General features: G+C 38.0%; 1 protein-coding gene across 1 annotated transcript in view; it reads left to right on the top strand.

Annotated features, from left to right (window-relative positions):
- hpse2 (heparanase 2) overlaps window positions 1–16,405 on the top strand; it is a 47,162-nt gene extending 30,757 nt beyond the window's left edge. Inside the window, exons 7-12 of the mRNA XM_063875183.1 lie at window positions 4,161–4,254; window positions 5,954–6,060; window positions 6,258–6,372; window positions 10,601–10,746; window positions 12,815–12,961; window positions 15,616–16,405. Of these exons, the coding sequence (XP_063731253.1) occupies window positions 4,161–4,254; window positions 5,954–6,060; window positions 6,258–6,372; window positions 10,601–10,746; window positions 12,815–12,961; window positions 15,616–15,778 (772 nt within the window). The 3' untranslated portion in view covers window positions 15,779–16,405. The remainder of the gene's footprint in view (window positions 1–4,160; window positions 4,255–5,953; window positions 6,061–6,257; window positions 6,373–10,600; window positions 10,747–12,814; window positions 12,962–15,615) is intronic.
- The last annotated feature ends 3,600 nt before the right edge of the window (window positions 16,406–20,005 follow it).

Below are 20,005 nucleotides of genomic sequence, written 5' to 3'. Positions count from 1 at the left end.
CCACTCATTAACACGTCTACAACACAGTGTTTACTCCTTTGCAGTTGGCTAGTTGTGTAGATATGAAGCGTAGCAGGTTAGAAACGCATCATCATTAAAAACTTTAGAGAATCATATGGATTTTTTAGACAGTCTGTCCATGGCTTACAGTCGGAGGTGTTCTGTTGGTAAAAACGTTAATATTTGGTTCCCATTATGTCATTACGCTTTTTCCACAACATTTAAGTTTGACATTTCGAGCATCTTGTCCAGTTAGTGCTGCTTATCCAGTTTTGGAATCACCAACATAACATGATCTTTCTCTTTCCCGTGTTTTCCCTCTTTTCCATCTTTCTGCAATACAATGTTATCCAAGACTATAGATAGTGTGCCCATTGTTTCTCAAGATGTTTGCCTGATTGTCTGGGTGTACACATTTTTATCTGTTTTTCTGTTGAAACTTAAAGTGAAATGAACCCGAATGATGAGAAAACGTTTGTCAATGTCCTCTGGTGGCGTGATACGATGCAGACTGTTTTGAGTTTGTTTACTCAGTTTTTGAAATATATACGTCTGAGATTTCAGGCCAATACAATTGAAGTTAATGTAATTTAATTTGTGGTGCTCACACCACATACTCTGGCTAGACCTCACTGTGCTATGTGGCCCTGCTCAGACCTGGCTTTTACATGAGTGTTTGTGATCCTATCACAATTGGACATCTCTAAGTCCAGGTGTTAATGCACCCAAGATGCATTGAGGACTCCTCATTGGTCCAGGCTGACACACCTCAACAACTATTAGATTGAAATAGATTTATTATCCACAGAAGATGAATATTTGGTGCGCCCTGACTTTTCCTCTGGTGGCTCCATGAGGTTACATTGTGTTTTTCAATAAGATATCTTGACAGCTATTGGTTGGATAGTCATAAACTCTTTAAAATTGTCTGCTTTGTGTAAAATTATGGATAGATGCAAATTGTTGATATAACATTACAGTAATTATTATCTGTAAGCCAATGTGCTGCATGGAGAATGCCCTTTTAAGACCCTAGTGGGTTTACCCAATTCTCCTTCAAATTTCCTTGCTAATGTTTTCTTAATAAAAAATCATATGTGTAAATAAAGAATGAAACGTGCTATGCAGCTACATAATTACAATTTAAAGCCAAGGTTACACATTATACTCACATTTTTCTTGTACATTGTCAGAATGACAGCAGTGCTGCATGTCAGAGAGCAGGGTGTGTGTGTATTTACAGCTGAGTGTAGAAAAAAGAAGTGTCAAAGGTTTGTGATCCCATCCTTTCCTCGTGTGAGTCACAGAGACTCTTTAAACTCCGTGATGGCATTCCCGAGGGAAATTACATATCTCTCAGCTGTGTTCAAACTGCCGGTCCACATCAAGAGACCCATCTTACTTTTTTAAAAGAATAGGGGTTAAAAGGATGGGGAAAGGAATCAGAAGATGGTAACATAACTCATTACGAAAAAAAATGTTTTGCAGCATAACAAAACAGATACATGTCACACACACAAGGTATTTGACTTGGAGTAGTACTGAGACTGCACAATCAGACCATTTACAACATGTCCTCTGTGATCATTATCTAAAGCAAAATTAATGTGGGACTACATTTAACTCTAAATTTCTCTAATATAATTTAACATGTGTGTATTTTTGCCTGCTTGGTATTGATATTCTCTACTTCAACCATCGGGCATTTGATCACATCCACTTCTATTGTGGTCCATGCTATGTTTCTTTTTAAATAGAGTGCTGATTGTTTTGTCTCTTTAGTGCAGTCCTGGCACAGTGAGAGCTACAGAAAACAAGCTGATCTAGTGGATATTTGTATGAAAACATTCAGACCCAGTGTTTTTCCTTCTGCATTTTATTGAGTTTTTCTAAGTCTGGCAGCTTAAGTGTCATGCCAAATATTGGATGAACAAGGGAAAAGTTATTGGTTCTGTTTTGGGAGCTTAGAACTGGGCAATCCTAGGAATACCGAGCTGAAATCCCCTCAATCCTGGTCAACATACTTAAACAGTTTTCTTTATATTTTTATTTCTTTATAGGCTTCCTTCTCTAATGAACCACCAAACTCAAGCAAAGAAAGCAAATGTTTCCTGGTTGCATTGTGCTCTTATAGGCTGTGACCATAACAGCATTATTTATAATGTGAGATATAGATGTAAAATAACTTGTTCAGTTTATTCTGTTTCCATATATGAACTGGAATTTCTTTCTCTGGGTTCTGGTCTGAAGAGTTATTGTGTGCTCTCTGGAAAGATGACAGGATAACCAAATAATTTGTGTAAAGCTATGACTTAATCCACAAGTTGTTTACAGTTTGAGGCCAGGAGCTTGGGACATTTCCAACATGGTGACGAAATTTTCAATGAGGTTAAACTCAGATTGCAACACTGCTTCACCCCCCATGAATAAAATTCAGCTCTTTTTAAGTGATTGCATTGACATATCAGACTATTCTAAAAAGTTTTGAACTCTTTTGATGCTGCTGTTAAGATTATATGGTCCATTTTTCTATTGGATTTATTATTCCAACTCCAGTGCAAACCTCCCTGGCCTTGTCCCCCTTTAATGTGTTGAGCTTTTAATTAATGGCGTGGAACTTGAATCTTTCATCCCAGTTTATAAGTGTTTTGTAGTAATTCTAAATTGGAATAAAACTTTTACTGATGTGGTGTTTGATTAATAACATTTGTTGTTTTTTGAAGACAAATCTGCGCTGCAATGACTCACATATATATTTTTTAATATCTAATAAACACGTGTCGTATCGGTTTTTGTTATTTTATTTTGTCATGGCGCTGTAAAAAATAATGACTCCACTGAGTCATTTGATACTCATGTGTGTCACTTTTTCCATTGCTTATGTGAAGCGAATGAGTGCCCTTATGTGACATTACTGGGTTATACAACTCTGCAAGCATATGTTTTCACCATTTCTAAAAGTGAGCATTCAAATCCTTCTGCTGTCGACTACAACATTTAATTATACATTTTTATTTAGGTAAGTCCTGAGTAATGTAGATTAGTTCAGCAAAATTACTTAACAAGACTATGGAAAGAAGATGTAAAAAAAGAGTTTCTTTCAAAGTCTTAGTAATAGGTGAAGAAAATGTAGTAGCACTCAGATTATAATGGATCAAACTGAACATGAAGATCAGCTGGATATTAAAACTTAACATCAAATTGCTTAATTGATACACTGTCAGATGTTGTTATAGTGTTTATTGGGCTCTTAAATTGTTGATTTTCTTACATTCAACATTGGAAGTTTGGGAATCTGGGATACTGTCACTAGATATATCTTTGGCTATCATCAATTTAACACACATATTGTCTTCAGCAGTGCAGATACACTGTATGTGTATTATGTGACCTGAAACAGGAGTGTGCGGTTGTTGCTCCCTTGTTTTCCTCTCTTGGACTCTAGCAGGGGATCTTGGAGAGGCTTCCTATCTGGGTGATATTCCTCAGGACTTTGGCTCTAACATCCATAACAGTCTTCTTTCATTGTGCTCTCTTTACATCATCTCTCATTATCATCTCTCTTTGTGACTTTATCTCTAAAACACATGGATGTCTGCGTTGGTCAGTTTAAAATCTCACTGCTTCCAATTGCTCTTTTATGCAACCAAAGAATGAACCGCAGCTACGTTAGTATTGCATTTGTGAGGCTTCTTTGGTGTTGTTGTACAGTTAACGTACCATTGTCCCGCCTGTTTGTGTGATATATTAAAGGTTATTAGTTAGCTAAGTGATGAAGGCTGGTGGCACCAGGTTTGTCAACTTCACAGGTTTGACCTAAAGAAACTCAACAACCATTTCAAATATTATGAAATAAAGAGAGTGTCTTCACAATATAAGATACACTAGTCAATTGTGTTTGGTGTATATGGTCCAAGATGCCGAAGGATATGGTAACACTATATAATGTATATTGTTATCAATCAATTGAACTTAAGTTACACACACTCATACTCGGCGTGTGCTTCGATGGATAATGAACTTAAGGCTTGTACATTTCAGTTTATTTTCCAACCATTAAGTGCTGTAAAACTGTGATGATAATGATGTTTGTTGCTTACATTGTAAAGTGTGTACAGAGTGTTTCTCTCACAGCATTTTTCTTTCCATTTCCATTACAGTTATTATATGGACGGGAGAGTGAACAAAGTGGAGGACTTCCTAAAGACCCGTCTGTTGGACACACTGACAGAGCAGATAAATAAAGTCACCAAGGTACTTGAGTTTTACTTAAAGTCCTGAAACTGAACTTCTACGGTGAAAATATTTACATCAACTATTTTGATTGCTGTGGCTTCTCTGTGTATATCAAATGTCAGTTAGAGCTGTATTGTAGATTAAAAAAAACTGTATTATGTGGTGTATATTTCAGATGTCATATCACAGGTCATTCACAACACCTCAAGGCTGGATAGGAACTAATTTCAATCACAAGTTATATTAGCATTTTTGAGGTAGCCAAGTCATGCCGTCTCAGCTATATTTTGTAATGATAAGGCCACATGTGCTAAACACAATTCGAGCCCTCAGGGTAAGATGGTTGTCTCTCCACCATGAGGTAATATTATCAACACTGGCTGATATGGCAGACTTGCTGAGTTGTAAGAGATGGACAGTGCCAAAGTGCCTCAGGGAAAAATAAACAATCATTGCCAAGAAAAAGGTTAAAACATACAATGAAATGTAACAAAAGTGAGATTATTTTTTGCAGTACAACACTGCCAAGTCAAAGTTAGTGAGTTCACCTGCATATTTTTATTCTGTGTGCCTTTCTAAGGTTCAGTCTCCTGTTTGTAGAGTATGTTTACTGCAAGCTGTAATGACTTTCCAGCAAATTGCAGATTCTTTGAAATTCAGTCAACAGAAGTATAAGACAGTGGTTCCCAACTGGTGAAGCCTCAGCACCCACTTTTTCCTTCGTCAATCAATCACGACCCAAAGTTTTGAACCACTGCAGTAATGTATACATATATATATACAGTATATGCCATGCAGGGGAGAATATATCCCTTCACAGAACTAAAGCATGCTTTAAAAAAAAGTTTAAACTGGTGATCTTCATCACGTTTTCTAGAATCAGAATTGAACTTTATCAAATAAAAAAGGCAAATATTTTTTGGATTAAATAAAAAGACAGATTTGGAGTCAATCCTGGAAACTCACCACACATAACAAAATGTGACAAGTTCAAAACCTAACCCCTGAGATTTTTTGAAATTCTAACATGTAAACTACGCATTCTGGTGCACTCTGAGAAGAAAATAAATACATCTATTATTACCTGACATATTTAATCATATTTAAGGCCATTTATCTTTTGTTACTTTGTTCTGCCAGCTGAAGCTGCTGCTCCTCACAGAGAGAGGAGGAGAGAGGAGGGTGGCTGTGTAAATTACTTTAAATTGTGGATAAGGGTAGATAGCTATCATTGTTCTGTGGTTCAAAATGAAAGACAGCCTACACATTTTTTTGTTATTATAAAAAAACAAACGGTAAATGACATGGATGTATAAAGCGTAGTTCTACCGCAGTTATTCTCCTTGGGGACTTGCAGCAACATGCCGTATTCTTTCTGATTGGCCAGAAGACTCGAGAAGCATCAGCAAAGATATTTTATTGAGAAGATGATCATTTAAAACCGTTTCTGTTCGCCGACATTTCCAGTCAAACCACTACTGCACGTGCACATGTTCTTTATTTTTCCTCAACTTTTTTTTTTCACTTGCATATCTGCGACCCATTCAAAATGTGTCCGTGACCCACTTTTGGGTCGCGACCCACCAGTTGAGAACCACTGGTATAAGATACTGTGACAATTTCACTGAAAAAATTGTTATGGAGATGGAGCTTTCATTAACTTGATTGCATGGTTGATTTTGCTGATACACCTGCGTTTCTGTCCCTCTCCATGCAGGTTGTGAACACACACTCTCCTGGTAAGAAGGTGTGGCTGGGTGGACTCGGGCCAGCGTGGGCAGGAGGCATCAACAATCTCTCTGACACATACGCTGCTGGCTTTTTGTGAGTACTGTTATCATACTGTTGCTGAATGCAGCGTGATGTGTTCTGAGGATAATGACACCTTTGATAATTATAAACTGACAGAGAAACATATTTATTTCCAATGCAGTATGTGCTACCTGTACCACAATTAGAGGCATCTGCTGCTGCAGGCCTAATATTTCTCTTCCTTGTGTATGTGTTCATATGTATTCCAGGTGGGTGAACGCGCTGGGAATGGCTGCTGTGAAGGGGATTGATGTTGTCCTGCGTCACTCGTTCTTTGACTACGGATACACACACCTTGTGGACCAGAACTTTAACCCTCTACCTGTGAGTCTCTCATTCCATCAAGGACTATAATTGCCATTGCTTCTTATTTTCAAGGCTTTAATTCTTTCTCATAATAACAAGGTTCTGACCTGAATAGTCCTGTTACTATCTGGACCTTCTCTGTACCCGACCCAGTGCCTCGATAGCACCTCTCGCTCTTTCCCGTGGGAGCTATTAGGTGAGATGAAAGGCGTTTAGTGGTGATGAGTGCTTAGACGTGGGGGCGAAATGCCATGTAACCTTAGCCCTTTGTCAGTAGCTCAGGACAGTGTCACTGCTCCCCTCAACCCCCATCACTACTGTGCGCTTCTCTGTGTGGGACAGTCAGCCGGTGAGAGATCTGCAACCTGAGATGCTCATACACAGGCATGTTAGTAAAAAAGCACTGTTTAAAATGGAACTGCCCAATCCCAAGTTCCTCAAGGTACAGAAATACAACAAGTATTAATCCTCTGACACACACTGATCTTTTTTTAAGTTGTTCATGAACGTTAAGAATTTAAACAACAAGCATAGGTATAGTTTTGAGATTATAATGTTCTTATTGCACTTAAAGCTAAACATGAGATGTTTCTTGCTAGGTAAAACAAAGCAAACAAGTGGGGACTTAAGGGTTACACTGATTTAATTTAGCTAGGAAAAATATATAGTTACAAAAGTCTACCATGAGCCAAATGGTTTATATTTAGCTGAGGCAGGGCAAGGGTGAGAGGTTAACATTACAGGCATGTATCGTTAACCATTGCCCTACAATCAAGAGGAATATGATCAAACATTTGTCATCATTCAAGATTACTTTATTCCATTTCTGCTTATAAATAGCTGCCTGAATGAGTATTAGCATTTCTGAAAATACTAATACAACCAATAATTTAACGCATCTGAACTAATTATTTCTACAGAATCACGACATTTTTCACTTAATCTTTCATTAGTTCTCTTTACCTGATAGTTGTGAAGCAAAGAAAGTGGGAGAAAAGGGTCACGCCACCTCATTTGGATCGAGATGGCTTCATTTTTCTTCTCTTTCCCTCTCCATTATTGTTCTAGGAATGGCGGTCTCCCGCTAGGATCACAATACTTTTAACATGGCTGGATGTCTAAAGGCTGCCCCAGCCTACCTGCTGAGAAAATTCACTGCAGGGCCAACCTGTCCTCTGCAGAGCAAATTTATGACCTGGCCCCTTCTCCTATAGGATGACTCCCCCAATGGTGGAATCCAGTTAAACCCCCCTGCCCACAGAATGAATCAACTACCTTTCATTTTTAACACAGTTCTGTTTTTTCTTTGCCTTACTTACTCTTGTACCAATTTTTTATTTATTTTTTCAATCATTATCAAATTGTTTCTTTTTTGTTTACAGTCCACATGCCTGGTTTTTAAACTTCTAAACTAAGGTGAAGTAGGCTTCAAACAGAAATGCCAGTGTCTAGTGTCTGGAAGTAGGCGAACGCCTATTGCTCCTGTTGGAAAACATTATCCTTCAAAAGCTTTGAAGAGAGACAATATTTCAAGAGATTTAAAGGGATAGTCCGGCGATAGTTTCTGCATGAAAACTGATCAAGTAAGCCCTCCAGAGAGTTTTTTTCGTTCATCAACCAGTATTGAGCTTGACCGGAAAAACCGGGAGCAACTTTAATAGCCCAAATGGCTTACAGTGCATTCGATCGGGGCAGTGCGCGGAACGCTTCCAAATAGATAGGCATTTTTTAACCACTAACATTGCTCGAAATAGCACCAAACCTCTGCAGTAGCATGACTACGGTCCCTACACATAAAACGGAGCTCCAACAACGTAGTTTGCAAGCCCGAAGTTTATTAAAAATAACTGTTTTACAAGACTCACCAACTGCCCCCCATTCCAGCTCCTCACCAAGGAAAGTCCGCACAAGTCGGTTATCGAATGCGCCGGAGTTCAGTTCAAGGAGGAATGTTTTGGAATGTATAATTCCAATGAACGGAGTTGCATGTAAGTTACAGGCAACTCCTTTCATTTCCGTGTCAACACTCACTAGATATGAATTTCCATGGAATTATCAATTCCAAAACATTCCTCCTTGAACTGAACTCTGGTGCATTCGATAATCGACTTGTGCAGACTTTCCTCGGAGAGGAGCTGGTGTGGGGGCAGTTGGTGAGTCTTGTAAAACAGTTCCTTTTAATAAACTTTGAATTAGCAAACTATGTTGTTGGTGCTCCGTTTTATATGTAGGGACCGTAGTCATGCTACTGCAGAGGTTTGGTGCTATTTCGAGCAATGTTAGTGGTTAAAAAATGTCGTTTTTGGAAGTGTTCTGCGCACTGCCCCGATCGAATGCACTGTAAGCCATTTTGGCTATTAGCGTTGGTCCCGGTTTTTCCAGGCAAGCTCAATACTGGTTGATGAACGAAAAAAACTCTCTGGAGGGCTTACTTGATCAGTTTTCATGCAGAAAAAGACCCTGGGGTCAATTTTTGCCGGACTATCCCTTTAAGGCAGCTGCAAAAGCAGATACAAGATGAGTTCGAACACCCCAACTAGCAAACCTCAATGGCAGAATATTGTGGGTATACTTGTGTCTCTTTTACCTTTTCCTGGAGTGTTTCTCTCCTAATTCGTTACAGCTGTCATCTTTTAGTGTTTTCTGGGATGCCCAATTAGAGCTTGCTAAAGATTGTTTTTTAATTGAAAACCACAAACTGTTTTAACTTCCCGCTATATGCAATGTTATAGTATGACTTCATACTTAATGATCTCATGGATTAACAGCGTCTCAGCCAAATGTTTGACGCTCATTTGCCCTATTACGCTAAACACTAAAGGTTAATTGTGTTTTCTCCTTGTTATAATCTACATATTCCGCACAGTTTAGGTTTAATTATTCTCTGGTGCATGGATTTATGTATCCTTAGTCCATTACATTATCCTAGGTAACTTGTGCCTGCCTGTATAGTATCTGGATGTTTGTTCCTCCACTTGTTGTCTTATTGTTTGAACATTTTGGAGCATAAAGACAGGATGAGAAAGACAGGCACTTGGACAGGGAAATAGAAAACAAAGGGGAGACCGTTTAGGATTAAGACCTCAACTGATCTTCCTCTAAAAAAATCTATTTTATGGTCTGGGATTTAAACGCAGTCCTAGTTTAAAATATGCCAATTCATTGATGGTTTCTCTTACTTGAGTTGTGAAATTTAAATCCCAAGTAAGAGTATAGCATAACTCTGGCCATCTTGCTCAAATAACACTTCAGACTCATAACTGTTCTCTGTTTTATACTTTATGTAATGATCATAGATCAGAGCTCTGGCCATACATTCACCCATCCATCCTTCTGCCTGTGGCCAACACTATACAGTTCCATACTGTGCTCTGCTTCTTCGATGCCTTGGCAGCAAATTAAGTTAAAGCCCTGCATGGAAAAAAGAAGCCCTTAAATGTTGCCATATGCAGGATTGCATGGGAACTTCCTGAGGAACACATGTTGTTCTGGGTCTCTTGGAGAGGTGTTGAGTCTGTGTAGTCTATAGACTGAGACACAGTATGGTGGACCACTCAACAATGATAACAGAAAATCCCAATTCACTATGGAGCATAATATTTTGTAAAAATGTCATATTTAAGACCTGTCAATGTGAAAACGGTCAGTGCTGGCATTTATACAATGTGACATGTTACATGGTGCAATCAGCTCCAACTAAATGGCAGATGTCAAAATGTTGACATGATTGGATTGGCATTTTTCTTGAATAAATCTCTAAGTCACTGACCAGCTGCTTTGCTGGCACATTATTAATTGTCTAAGTTTTATGAAACTCAAACCGTGATCACCAGAACATTTCATGGCTGAAGAAGTAATATGGGTTATATTTCCTTTCATGGGAATCCAGAATCCAACAATGCTTTCACAAATGGTCTCTTTTAATAAAACTTCATACGTTTGATTTAACCTTGCATTTACTTACAGTGGATTTGCAGAGTTATTAAATTGTTTCCATTCCAGCAGTTAGATCAAGACTTCCTTATAGCTCCGGGACCATTATGAAGATCATATTAACCCGTACGTTCATAAAAGTAACCCCAAATGTGTGTGTGTGTGTGTGTGTGTGTGTGTGTGTGTGTGTGTGTGTGTGTGTGTGTGTGTGTGTGTGTGTGTGTGTGTGTGTGTGTGTGTGTGTGTGTGTGTGTGTGTGTGTGTGTGTGTGTGTGTGTGTGTATGCGTGCATGCAATGGTTTTGCTCTTACAGGATTACTGGTTCTCTCTGGTCTTCAAGCGTCTGGTTGGTCCGAGGGTTTTAGCCGTGCGGGTGGCTGGACTCCAGAGGAAGCCGCAACCAGGACGAGTTATACGGGACAAGCTGCGTATCTACGCCCACTGTACCAGCTACTACAAGTACGTGCTACAGTGTAACCACCTTTAGCACGGAGTTATATACTGTGATTTTTGTCTCTTTCGTAGCTGACAGATGACGAAGCACACATCCTCTCAGCCTTTCAGTGAGGTGTGGCAATACTTAAATGTCCTTGAGGATTTAGATGGAAAACAGACTGCTGTGGTTTTAACTTTTCCTTCTCCGTGTCCTCATGCAATCACCTGAGGCTCAGTGTCTGGCGAGGAAGAACAAAATCCGAGGCCGGCCCATTCGGCTTCCCATAAATAAGCAGACCGCAGACACCCGCTCATTCACAGCTCAGAGCCTATAAAACTTAACGGGTATCACTTATCAGGTGTGTGGGTTCTGTCTCCCTGCCGTCAAAGAGCCGCTGAAAGGTGTGCTAGGCCTTTATCCCATCTCGGATTGGCTGGAGGGGGGTATTGGAGGGGGAGGGACAATAAGGCGGTCTGTGCCTGGAGGAGATAAAGAGTGCCATCATGGTCTGTTCAAGGTTATCATTTAACCCAGGCCAGTGGCTGTCAGCACCAGGCTAGACTTACGGCCTTACTCTAGACAGGTGCTGCATCTCTTAGAAAAATAGCGGAACGCTGCACCTAGAGATGGTCGATAACTGGGCAGGAGTTGCATAACCAACACACACATGAGGCCTGATGACATACATGCAAATATTTGAAATACTTTTCAAATTAGACACCTGGTATGCATAGTGAATTTGGGAGAAAGAGAAGTGGCTTAGTCCCACCTAATGCACCCATCAGCTAAGATTTATTTGATCATAAGACACAAAGCTTCAGTTGTGGTTATTTCTGCCACTTTGAGCAACACAGTCAGCACTAAAGAGGATGAACCATTGTAGTCTTAGTGGTTTGTGTAAGACAACAACTATTGTAAATGTGCTCAGGATGTCCCTGGTTTAAAAAGTCTTTGCAGATTAGATTTTTCACTTTCACTGCACTTTTACCCCTTTTAGTGGTTTGCTTGCCATTTTTTGCCATTATGCTTTTTTTTCACTTTCCAGCGACGCTCCAACATCAAACGGCATCAACACATGTTTATATTCCTGGTTTGGATCGCTGAGAACCTCATCATTTGAAAGGCCTGAGAGGTCATTATCTCTGCCTCCAATCTAACCATCTGATCTATTATTCACAGCCATGGTCCACAGTTTTCAAAAACAAGGCTGCAAGAGTTTAACACAGAGCCAGACACATTCCCATCAATACTCTATTTCTCTCTGTAGATATATTTAATATTGTCAGTCTTGTTGAGGTAACTAAATAAATTGCTCACCCTGATCCCAAAAGAACAAAGATAAACATCGAACCAAAACCCAAGATTTCTTAAAGATATAAGATTATGGAGGAGGTAGCAGGGAGAGTTGTCTACCAGCCCTGAACCTGAACACTAAGGCGCACATGTGGTATTCACTAAAGCTGTGTTGTCTTTGTCCTCGTATCTGGGCCCTTATTAGATTTTATCATGTCTCGCTTAGTTATTTACCTCTGGCCAGTCTCCCTATCAAGTTGTGTCCCCAGCGCTTTGCTCTCAGGAGCGGGACTCACACTCTGTTGTCTGTGTAACTCAAGAAGTGTTGCCTGTCGCATTCACACCCTTCATCTGACCCTGGGCTGTACAGCGTCAGATTTATACATTGGAAACTGTACAAGAGGAGCAGATTTTAGCATCAGCCTTTATAGGAATGATAAAAATAAAATGTGGTTTATTATGGTTCAAACTAAATATAGATGATAACTTGCTGCTTCATGGAGTTTCATTCTTAAGCATACTTTATCTTACTGTATTATTTTTCTGCAAGCCTTTTGATCCAGCTTAGATCAAGGAGTTGTGGTTTGATCTTCTTTTTGTGTGTGATAAAAATATCAAAGGCTTTCTTCTCTTTGTAGTCATCTTTAATTATGGTGAATTGTATTCAATATGGCAACGTAATGTCTATAATAAATCCCTATTAACAGATGTGGAGAGGAGCCTTTTATCTTACTGATTGTCTTTTCTTAAGGTAAAGGAAAACTAATGAGATTTTCATCATTTTCTTTACGGCACCAGCCATAACTATGTTAGAGGGTCCATAACAATCTACATCATCAACCTGCATCGGTCGCGAAAGAAAATCAAGTTGGCGGGGACATTACGGAACAATACTGTCCATCAGTACCTGCTGCAACCCTACGGTACTGACGGACTCAGAGCCAAGTGAGTACCCCTCTCTCTCTCTCTCACACACACACACACACACACACACACACACACACACACACACACACACACACACACACACACACAGCGGCATTGGATTATGTTTTCGATCCCGAAAAAAAAAGAGAGGTTATCCTACAGAACATCCTATGCAATTAATTTGGGATAATCGAACAAGACAAATGCACCGAGGAAAGAACCAGGTTTCCAAAACAGCTGTAGTTTCGTATTTGCTTATATATTTAACACAACATTTTATTTCCTCTAATGATGAAAAACAAGGTTTTAACAATTTTCCAAAAGTTATCATTTTGGCAAACGTGTGAAAGGAATTTAAATGAGGAATAGGAATAATGAGAAGTTTTCTGACAAGTTTATGGGTGTTTAATTGTTTTATTTTTTTCCACCCTTAATATGGTGTTAAGCTGGCTCTTGAAACACTGCAGTGAATGCATTTCAAGAAATCAGTGGGTGTTGGACTGGAGTGGTATAATTCACACTGCATCAGCATGTTGTGTGATTACACACCACAAACAAACATGCATTTACTTATTCATGCCTAACTAGAGTGTAGATAGCTAGGCGATTTAAAGAATGAAACAAAAAACATGAAACAAAAAGTCAATAAGTTTGAACACTTTTCCTTTTTCAATGACAAACCAATGAACATTGAATTAATTTAAACTGTGGAATATTGAACTGCTTGCTTAACACTAACCAATCTCATATTTTTTTTAATGTATTTTTAAACAGGTTACACATTAGTTGGACAAAGGAGTTACACAATATATATATATTAACCAGTATGAAACAGACGTTTTAAATATGTCATCGATTCGTATTTGTATTTGCTAATGGAGTCAGTGTTACATGTTTGAGCTATGTAAGAATGCCTTTTGCTTGAATATGTTTGTATAGCCTGCAACAGGTGATTTGTTTATGTTTTTTATTTATTTTCATATTTTTGCTATCTAAACCTATAATTATATCCCTACGGTATATTACACTTCATGTTTAAAGGTCATATAAGTCACATTGCCCAAAAGGTTTATACTCTTAGTCTCTTCCTCTCTCCTTTAAGCCTGTTATGCTGAGACTCAGGCGTAAGCTTCCAATCCTGGAATAACAGTCTCAGGTGTGTGTTTAGGAGTGTGTGTGTGTGTGTGTGTGCGTGTGTGTGTGTGTGTGTGTATGTGTGTGTTATACGATACCGACATTTGGCCCTAATGGTGGCAAGGCATAATCCTTGAATAACAGCATAACGATGGAGGATGTTTTAGGTGTTAGAACAGGATTGCAGGGTAATTAATAGGAGAGAAAGCTAACGATGGGCCTTTTCCAGGACTTAACTGCTTGCCTTAACCACACGCAGCGCAGGGAAACTTTTATGAAGAATTTAGCAACACCAGATGTCTATAAATGTTTCTGAGTATAGAGGTACTTTTAAACTCTGGCCAAGTATTTAGGTCCATTGGGTGTTCGAGAAATGCTTGAAGCAACTTTGTTTCATTACTTTTCCTTATAAAGTGTAATTTAATATGATATGTAATTGAATTTTGATGTTCACATAAACATTTACAGACCATTGGCCTTAATCTCTAAGTTATTGTGAACTTTATAGTTTAATATGTTTTTTAAAATACAAAACATAAAAAAAAAAAACATGGTTACTAATAACAACAGCACTTTGAGGTTGAAAAGGTATGTGTTAAAGGTGATAATGTATAGTAGAAATACAATTTAAGGTGTTTAATTTTCTCAAGAGCATGATTTATTATTTTAATCTGACAATGACTTTAATATACTTGAATTATATCTTGTAAATATAAAGAGAAACAAGGTATATGAAATACTGAACATCTGACTCAAGGTGATGTTTAATGGTTTTCCTGCTTTGTAAAAGATCTTGTTAGATATTGAACAATATTTTTTGTAGTATCACTGTACATCACTATGCTTATTTTCAGCCTATAATCCTTTTACGAAAAACTGCTCCCTATAGTATAACTGTGATGTGTTTAAAGCAACTCATTAATAATATATATTCATGGTTAGAGGTTGAATAAGGAAAATAAAGTTGTTTTTTTTTAGCTGTTTTCAATAAAAAAAAACGTTTTCGTTTTTTTTAGTTAAATGGTGTTATTGTATTTTAGCAACCTGTGTGTCATCAAGTGATAATTTACTGGAAAATGACAAATGAAATGATATCTAAAATATGTGTTGCTAATCATTTGATTAGAAACCCACATTGTATAATCCTTAATATTCTTCTTTGTACTGTTATATTTTGTGTTGCTCAATAAGCATACTGCAAAGACAAGTAGTGATAGTTGAATATTTTCTTTTCTTTAGGTCTTTAAAAAGGATTGATTTAGTGCTCCAGTGGTCAGATTCCATCAGATTTGACTCGAATGTTCACTTCTATTACAGTGTTGCTGTGAAATTGCATTTTTTTTACAATAGCTCCCCCAAGTGTACACAGACAGAATCAAAAGCCTTAAAGAGTAATGCTGCTTTTTCTTTGCTTTGTTAGAGAGGCGTAAACCGGTCTTGCCTGTCACTTTTACCTACATATTTTTTTTATTTTAAAAATGGTATCCTTCTAAGCTAACGCAGTTTGTATTTCCCTGTTTTCCTCTCTTATCCTACAGATATGTCCAGCTGAACGGGGAGAAGCTGCTCATGGTGGACAATGAGACATTTCCTGAGTTAAAGCCTAAGACATTGAGGGCTGGACGGACAATAGCCATGCCTCCTATGACTATTGGCTTTTATGTCATCAAAAACATTAACGCATACGCCTGCCGAAGATAACACTGACCCCTCATCCCGGAACTTTTGCTTAAAAGTTTTCAAACCACAGTTTTTATCCAAAGCTTTAAAAAAAGATATATGGCTTTTAAATGTTGTTTCCTTTTCTGGGAAAACAGCTTTTTAGGATGTGCATGTCATGGTCAAGGACACTTCAGTAGACACTTGACTTGAAAACAGCACAATCATCTAGCTTAAAAACAGCCTCTTCATCATTCCTCTTCCCTTGTTATCCTCTCTGGTCCAACTGAAGAAAGACTTGCCCAAAACACACAAAAAAGGGCTGCACTGAACTCTTTTTAATTCTTTTCTCCAGCAGATCTTTGTACAAGACTCTTATGTTTGTGTGACTTTGTATGAAGTTATGCAACATAACAAAAGTCTACATTAATTCAACTTCTCGAACTATCATTTCTTTGCTTGGGTTGTAAAACCTAAAGATCTTATCTTTTTTCTGCCCAGGCTTTATTTCATTTCTTTGTAATTAATCTTTCACTGACGATGAAGAGAAAAGAACAGGCAGCGTTTCTGAAGAATTATACAAGTCAAGAACATACAAAGTGTGTGTGTGTGTGTGTGTGTGTGTGTGTGTGTGTGTGTGTGTGTGTGTGTGTGTGTGTGTGTGTGTGTGTGTGTGTGTGTGTGTGTGTGTGTGAGTGTAGTGTGTTGTGTGTGTGAGTGTAAGTGTAAGTGTGTGTTTGTGTATGCATGTGTTGATAAAGCTACTGATGTGTCCGTCTAGTCTATTCTGCCTCTAAAAGTGTGGTTCCTTCACTGCCATATCAAGTGGTTTGAAGGGAAAATATTCTTCTTTTAAAGTCTGTTTTTGTATGTTGTGTGTGTCATTGCTTTTCCACTGCAGCATCTGGCCAGGATGTGTCTCTAGTGTTGTGTTGCAGCGATGCATGTTCTACCATGCACCCTGCGGCCACACAAAATCTGGGTTTGTGCAGATGTAATGTCACTAGCTTCATTGTGATCTCACGTTTTATAATCCTATTGTGCTGCTAGAGTTTTTTGTATTAAATATACATATATTTTACATAATTTTGTACAGATTTACTGTCAAACTATTAGGTTTTGTATTGTACATAAGAAAGAGTGATGCAAATACGTGATTTAAGATTGATATGTTTACTTACAAACAGTATACATCTAATTTATATGACTACATAATTTGCTTTGCTTTAACATTTCTAGTTTTAAATGACTCTGTTATGTTAGCAGTACTAATGGCCAAACAACAAATTATAATTTGTTTTGAATCACAGGTGGAGTTTATGAAGATGCAAATGTCATCGTCACAGACTGTTTTCTATTTATTTGGAAGAAAAAGGAAATACCTTAAGATAGTTCATGGTACATTACCCACGTTTCCCATTTATTTTACTTATAGTTCATCATATTTTAATCATTTAACTTCAAGATAAGCTTTTAATTTTCTGGACTGCAACCACAGAGTGAGTAAAAAAAGGGTCATCATGTATTCTTTATTGGCATGAATAAGATTGCATAATTACATGTGTACACTCTTACGTGGTGGAAGTTTTGCAGCAGCAGTTTCACTGCCCCAACATGTTAAATATATATACTGTATAAATATATTATGTGTCCTTTGTATGTGTGCATAGTTAATGTAGAGATGTTCATATTTCTTTTGGAGAGTCTTATTTTAATATGTAAAGTGTGCCTGTATATTATTTTTTCTTAAAAAAAAGTTTACATTGATAATAAACACTTACAAACACCTTGTAGTTGTATTTTCACCATTTGTGCTAAATACATTTCTAGTGAACTACATTAAACTGTGTTTGTAAGCTCACTAGTTTCAAACATTAAAGAACGCCTCAGTATAAACAGTTCCATCATGTAAATAAACACTGAGAAATGCAAATATATATCTACTTCTTTAAGGAAATAATAATCATAACACACAATTAATTATTTATTAGAAAAAAGCTACTACTGCTTCTGCTTTATGATTTTGGTTTTGATACCTTGATTCTTCATAAATCTATATTCAGATGCATACCTACCAAGTTTAATTTTTGAGATAATATTGCAAGCTTTTGCTGACAGGTTGCAGAATTAAGTTCCTGGGCTACATTTGTAAAGCTGTAAGGTATTTCTGCTTGAATGCATTTCAAGTTTTCTGTTGAAATACACCAAGCAGCCATTCCATTGCACACCAGGACCACCAAAATTAAGAGAAATGAGGAAGACATTTGAATTTGTTGGTACCATAATTTCTTAATAAGAAACCTGTTAACTTTCTCTATCAAAGTACAGAAAACATACTTTAACAGAGTCCATTGTTTTCCACCGTGCTTCTATAGCGTTATATCTTCAAGCCATTGTACGTTTTTTTCACTGGACCTAATTTGTCAAAAATTATTGTAACAAGTAAGAAAGTTGCCGCAAATATCATACAGTAAGTATTCAACATAAAATGTCTAACAGTGTACCTTTGTTTCAAAGTCACCTCTTGGGACTCTCACTCACTCTTACACACACATACACAAACTGTAAAACTCATGTGGCCCCAGATGTGGAAGCAGCTGGAGCAGGTCTTTGTAGTGAGAAGCTGCTGATGGGAAACATGAAGGCAGGATGGGGATAAACCTCCAGAATTTAGCTTTGGCCCAGACAGACTGAACATGGGCCAGACCTGGCTCAGTGTCTGCTGATGCATAGACAACTGGGATCTGCTTGGTAGGATCATGATCGGAGATGAAAGATAGAGAGTGACCATTAAATAAAACGCTTGTTCAGTTTCTCCCAGACAAGCATGGTATTAGCAAACTGCTCTGAAGTAGTTACTATAAAAGGTGTTCTGAAGTTGCATGATGATCAGTCATTAAAACGGGCGGCCATTCAGAGGTGATCCAAAGCACGACCCTTAATTATGTTTTTGTTTTATTTATGGAAAATGTTCTTTTTGCTTTTATGTTAGTAGCAGAAAGGGTTTAACTCGTTTTGCATGTGGTTAGTTTCAAACAGGCCAACAATGTTGACAGTAGGAATCAAACCAGACTCGTTAACACCTGGTCTGTTTAATCGGTTGCAAAAGAAAATAAATATTATTCATCATATCCAAAAGACCATACATGTATGCCCCTTTGGATAATTGTGCAGCCATGCTTTGTTTTTAAAACACACACAAACCTGGAAAAACAGAGAGAACAGACCGCTAATTGACAGAAGGAACCTGAATGGGGCTGCTCTTTCTCAAGAAATCGGCTTGAAAGGGGTTGTCAGTGTTAGTTATAAAAGTTCTTAGATCCGCTACATGTTTTATCCACAGACAAAATGTTTTACTTAGGAGCCATGGCAAAACACATCTCATTTTAATGTTTTTGGAGTAAATTCAGTGTCTGACCTAAGTCATAATTACCAAAGAGATATCGATCAGTGAGATCTTAAGGATTTTCCTGACATTCAGAACAGGATCTTATCAAGCTGATCCATGGAAATGGTTTTGTTTGGCAAACTTTGATTCATATAAACCTGCACCTTGAAATAACAACTGCTGAGCGTCACTTCCTCTGACAAAATCTAATTGTGTTGTGATTTAGGCGGACTGGGCCGTGTCTGGCCACTTCTGCGTGACAGTGCCTCCTTAGTGGAGGTAACTGTTAGCCAGGCCTGCCTCACACTGTTTACACTCGGTGATCCATTTTGAGACATGCAAGGCCCCTTCACTCTGTTAGCATACACTGAGGATTTCATGATGTTTACTCTGTATATACAGGAGTCAGCTTAAATAAGACTTCCATGAATGCTGGATCCCACAGAAAACTGATGGACTAGATTAAACTACGGCCCACAACCAAGAACTCTCTTGGCATTTTGGACCATTTTGACCCGAGCAAGGTTAATAAAACATAAATATTTATGTTAACTATGGGGTTCTTTGCTCTGCTCAGAAGTCAAGCATAGAGTCTGTGCTGAATATTGTGATACAACACAGATTTGTTATAGCCATCAAAACATTCTCAGAGAAACAGCCTGTTGTTTGGTGAGTGTGTATTTGTGTATATGCAGCATATGTAATGTATGTCTCCTAGAAGTTGCTCCCTTGATGAAAAACCTGTGTATTTTATGTTTATAGGAACAAATGTGGGAGGCTACTAAATATTGAGTTTAAAGTTTGATGTGCATTTCTTAATTCTCTTATATAATAACTGTCTTTTAGAAATAGTAGTTACACCAGATAAGTTACACATACAT

This window comes from Eleginops maclovinus, chromosome 22 (genome assembly GCF_036324505.1).
Source record: "Eleginops maclovinus isolate JMC-PN-2008 ecotype Puerto Natales chromosome 22, JC_Emac_rtc_rv5, whole genome shotgun sequence".
Lineage (NCBI taxonomy): Eukaryota > Metazoa > Chordata > Actinopteri > Perciformes > Eleginopidae > Eleginops > Eleginops maclovinus.
Note: the sequence above shows the minus strand (reverse complement) of the source record. Positions and strands in the feature narration are given on the sequence as shown.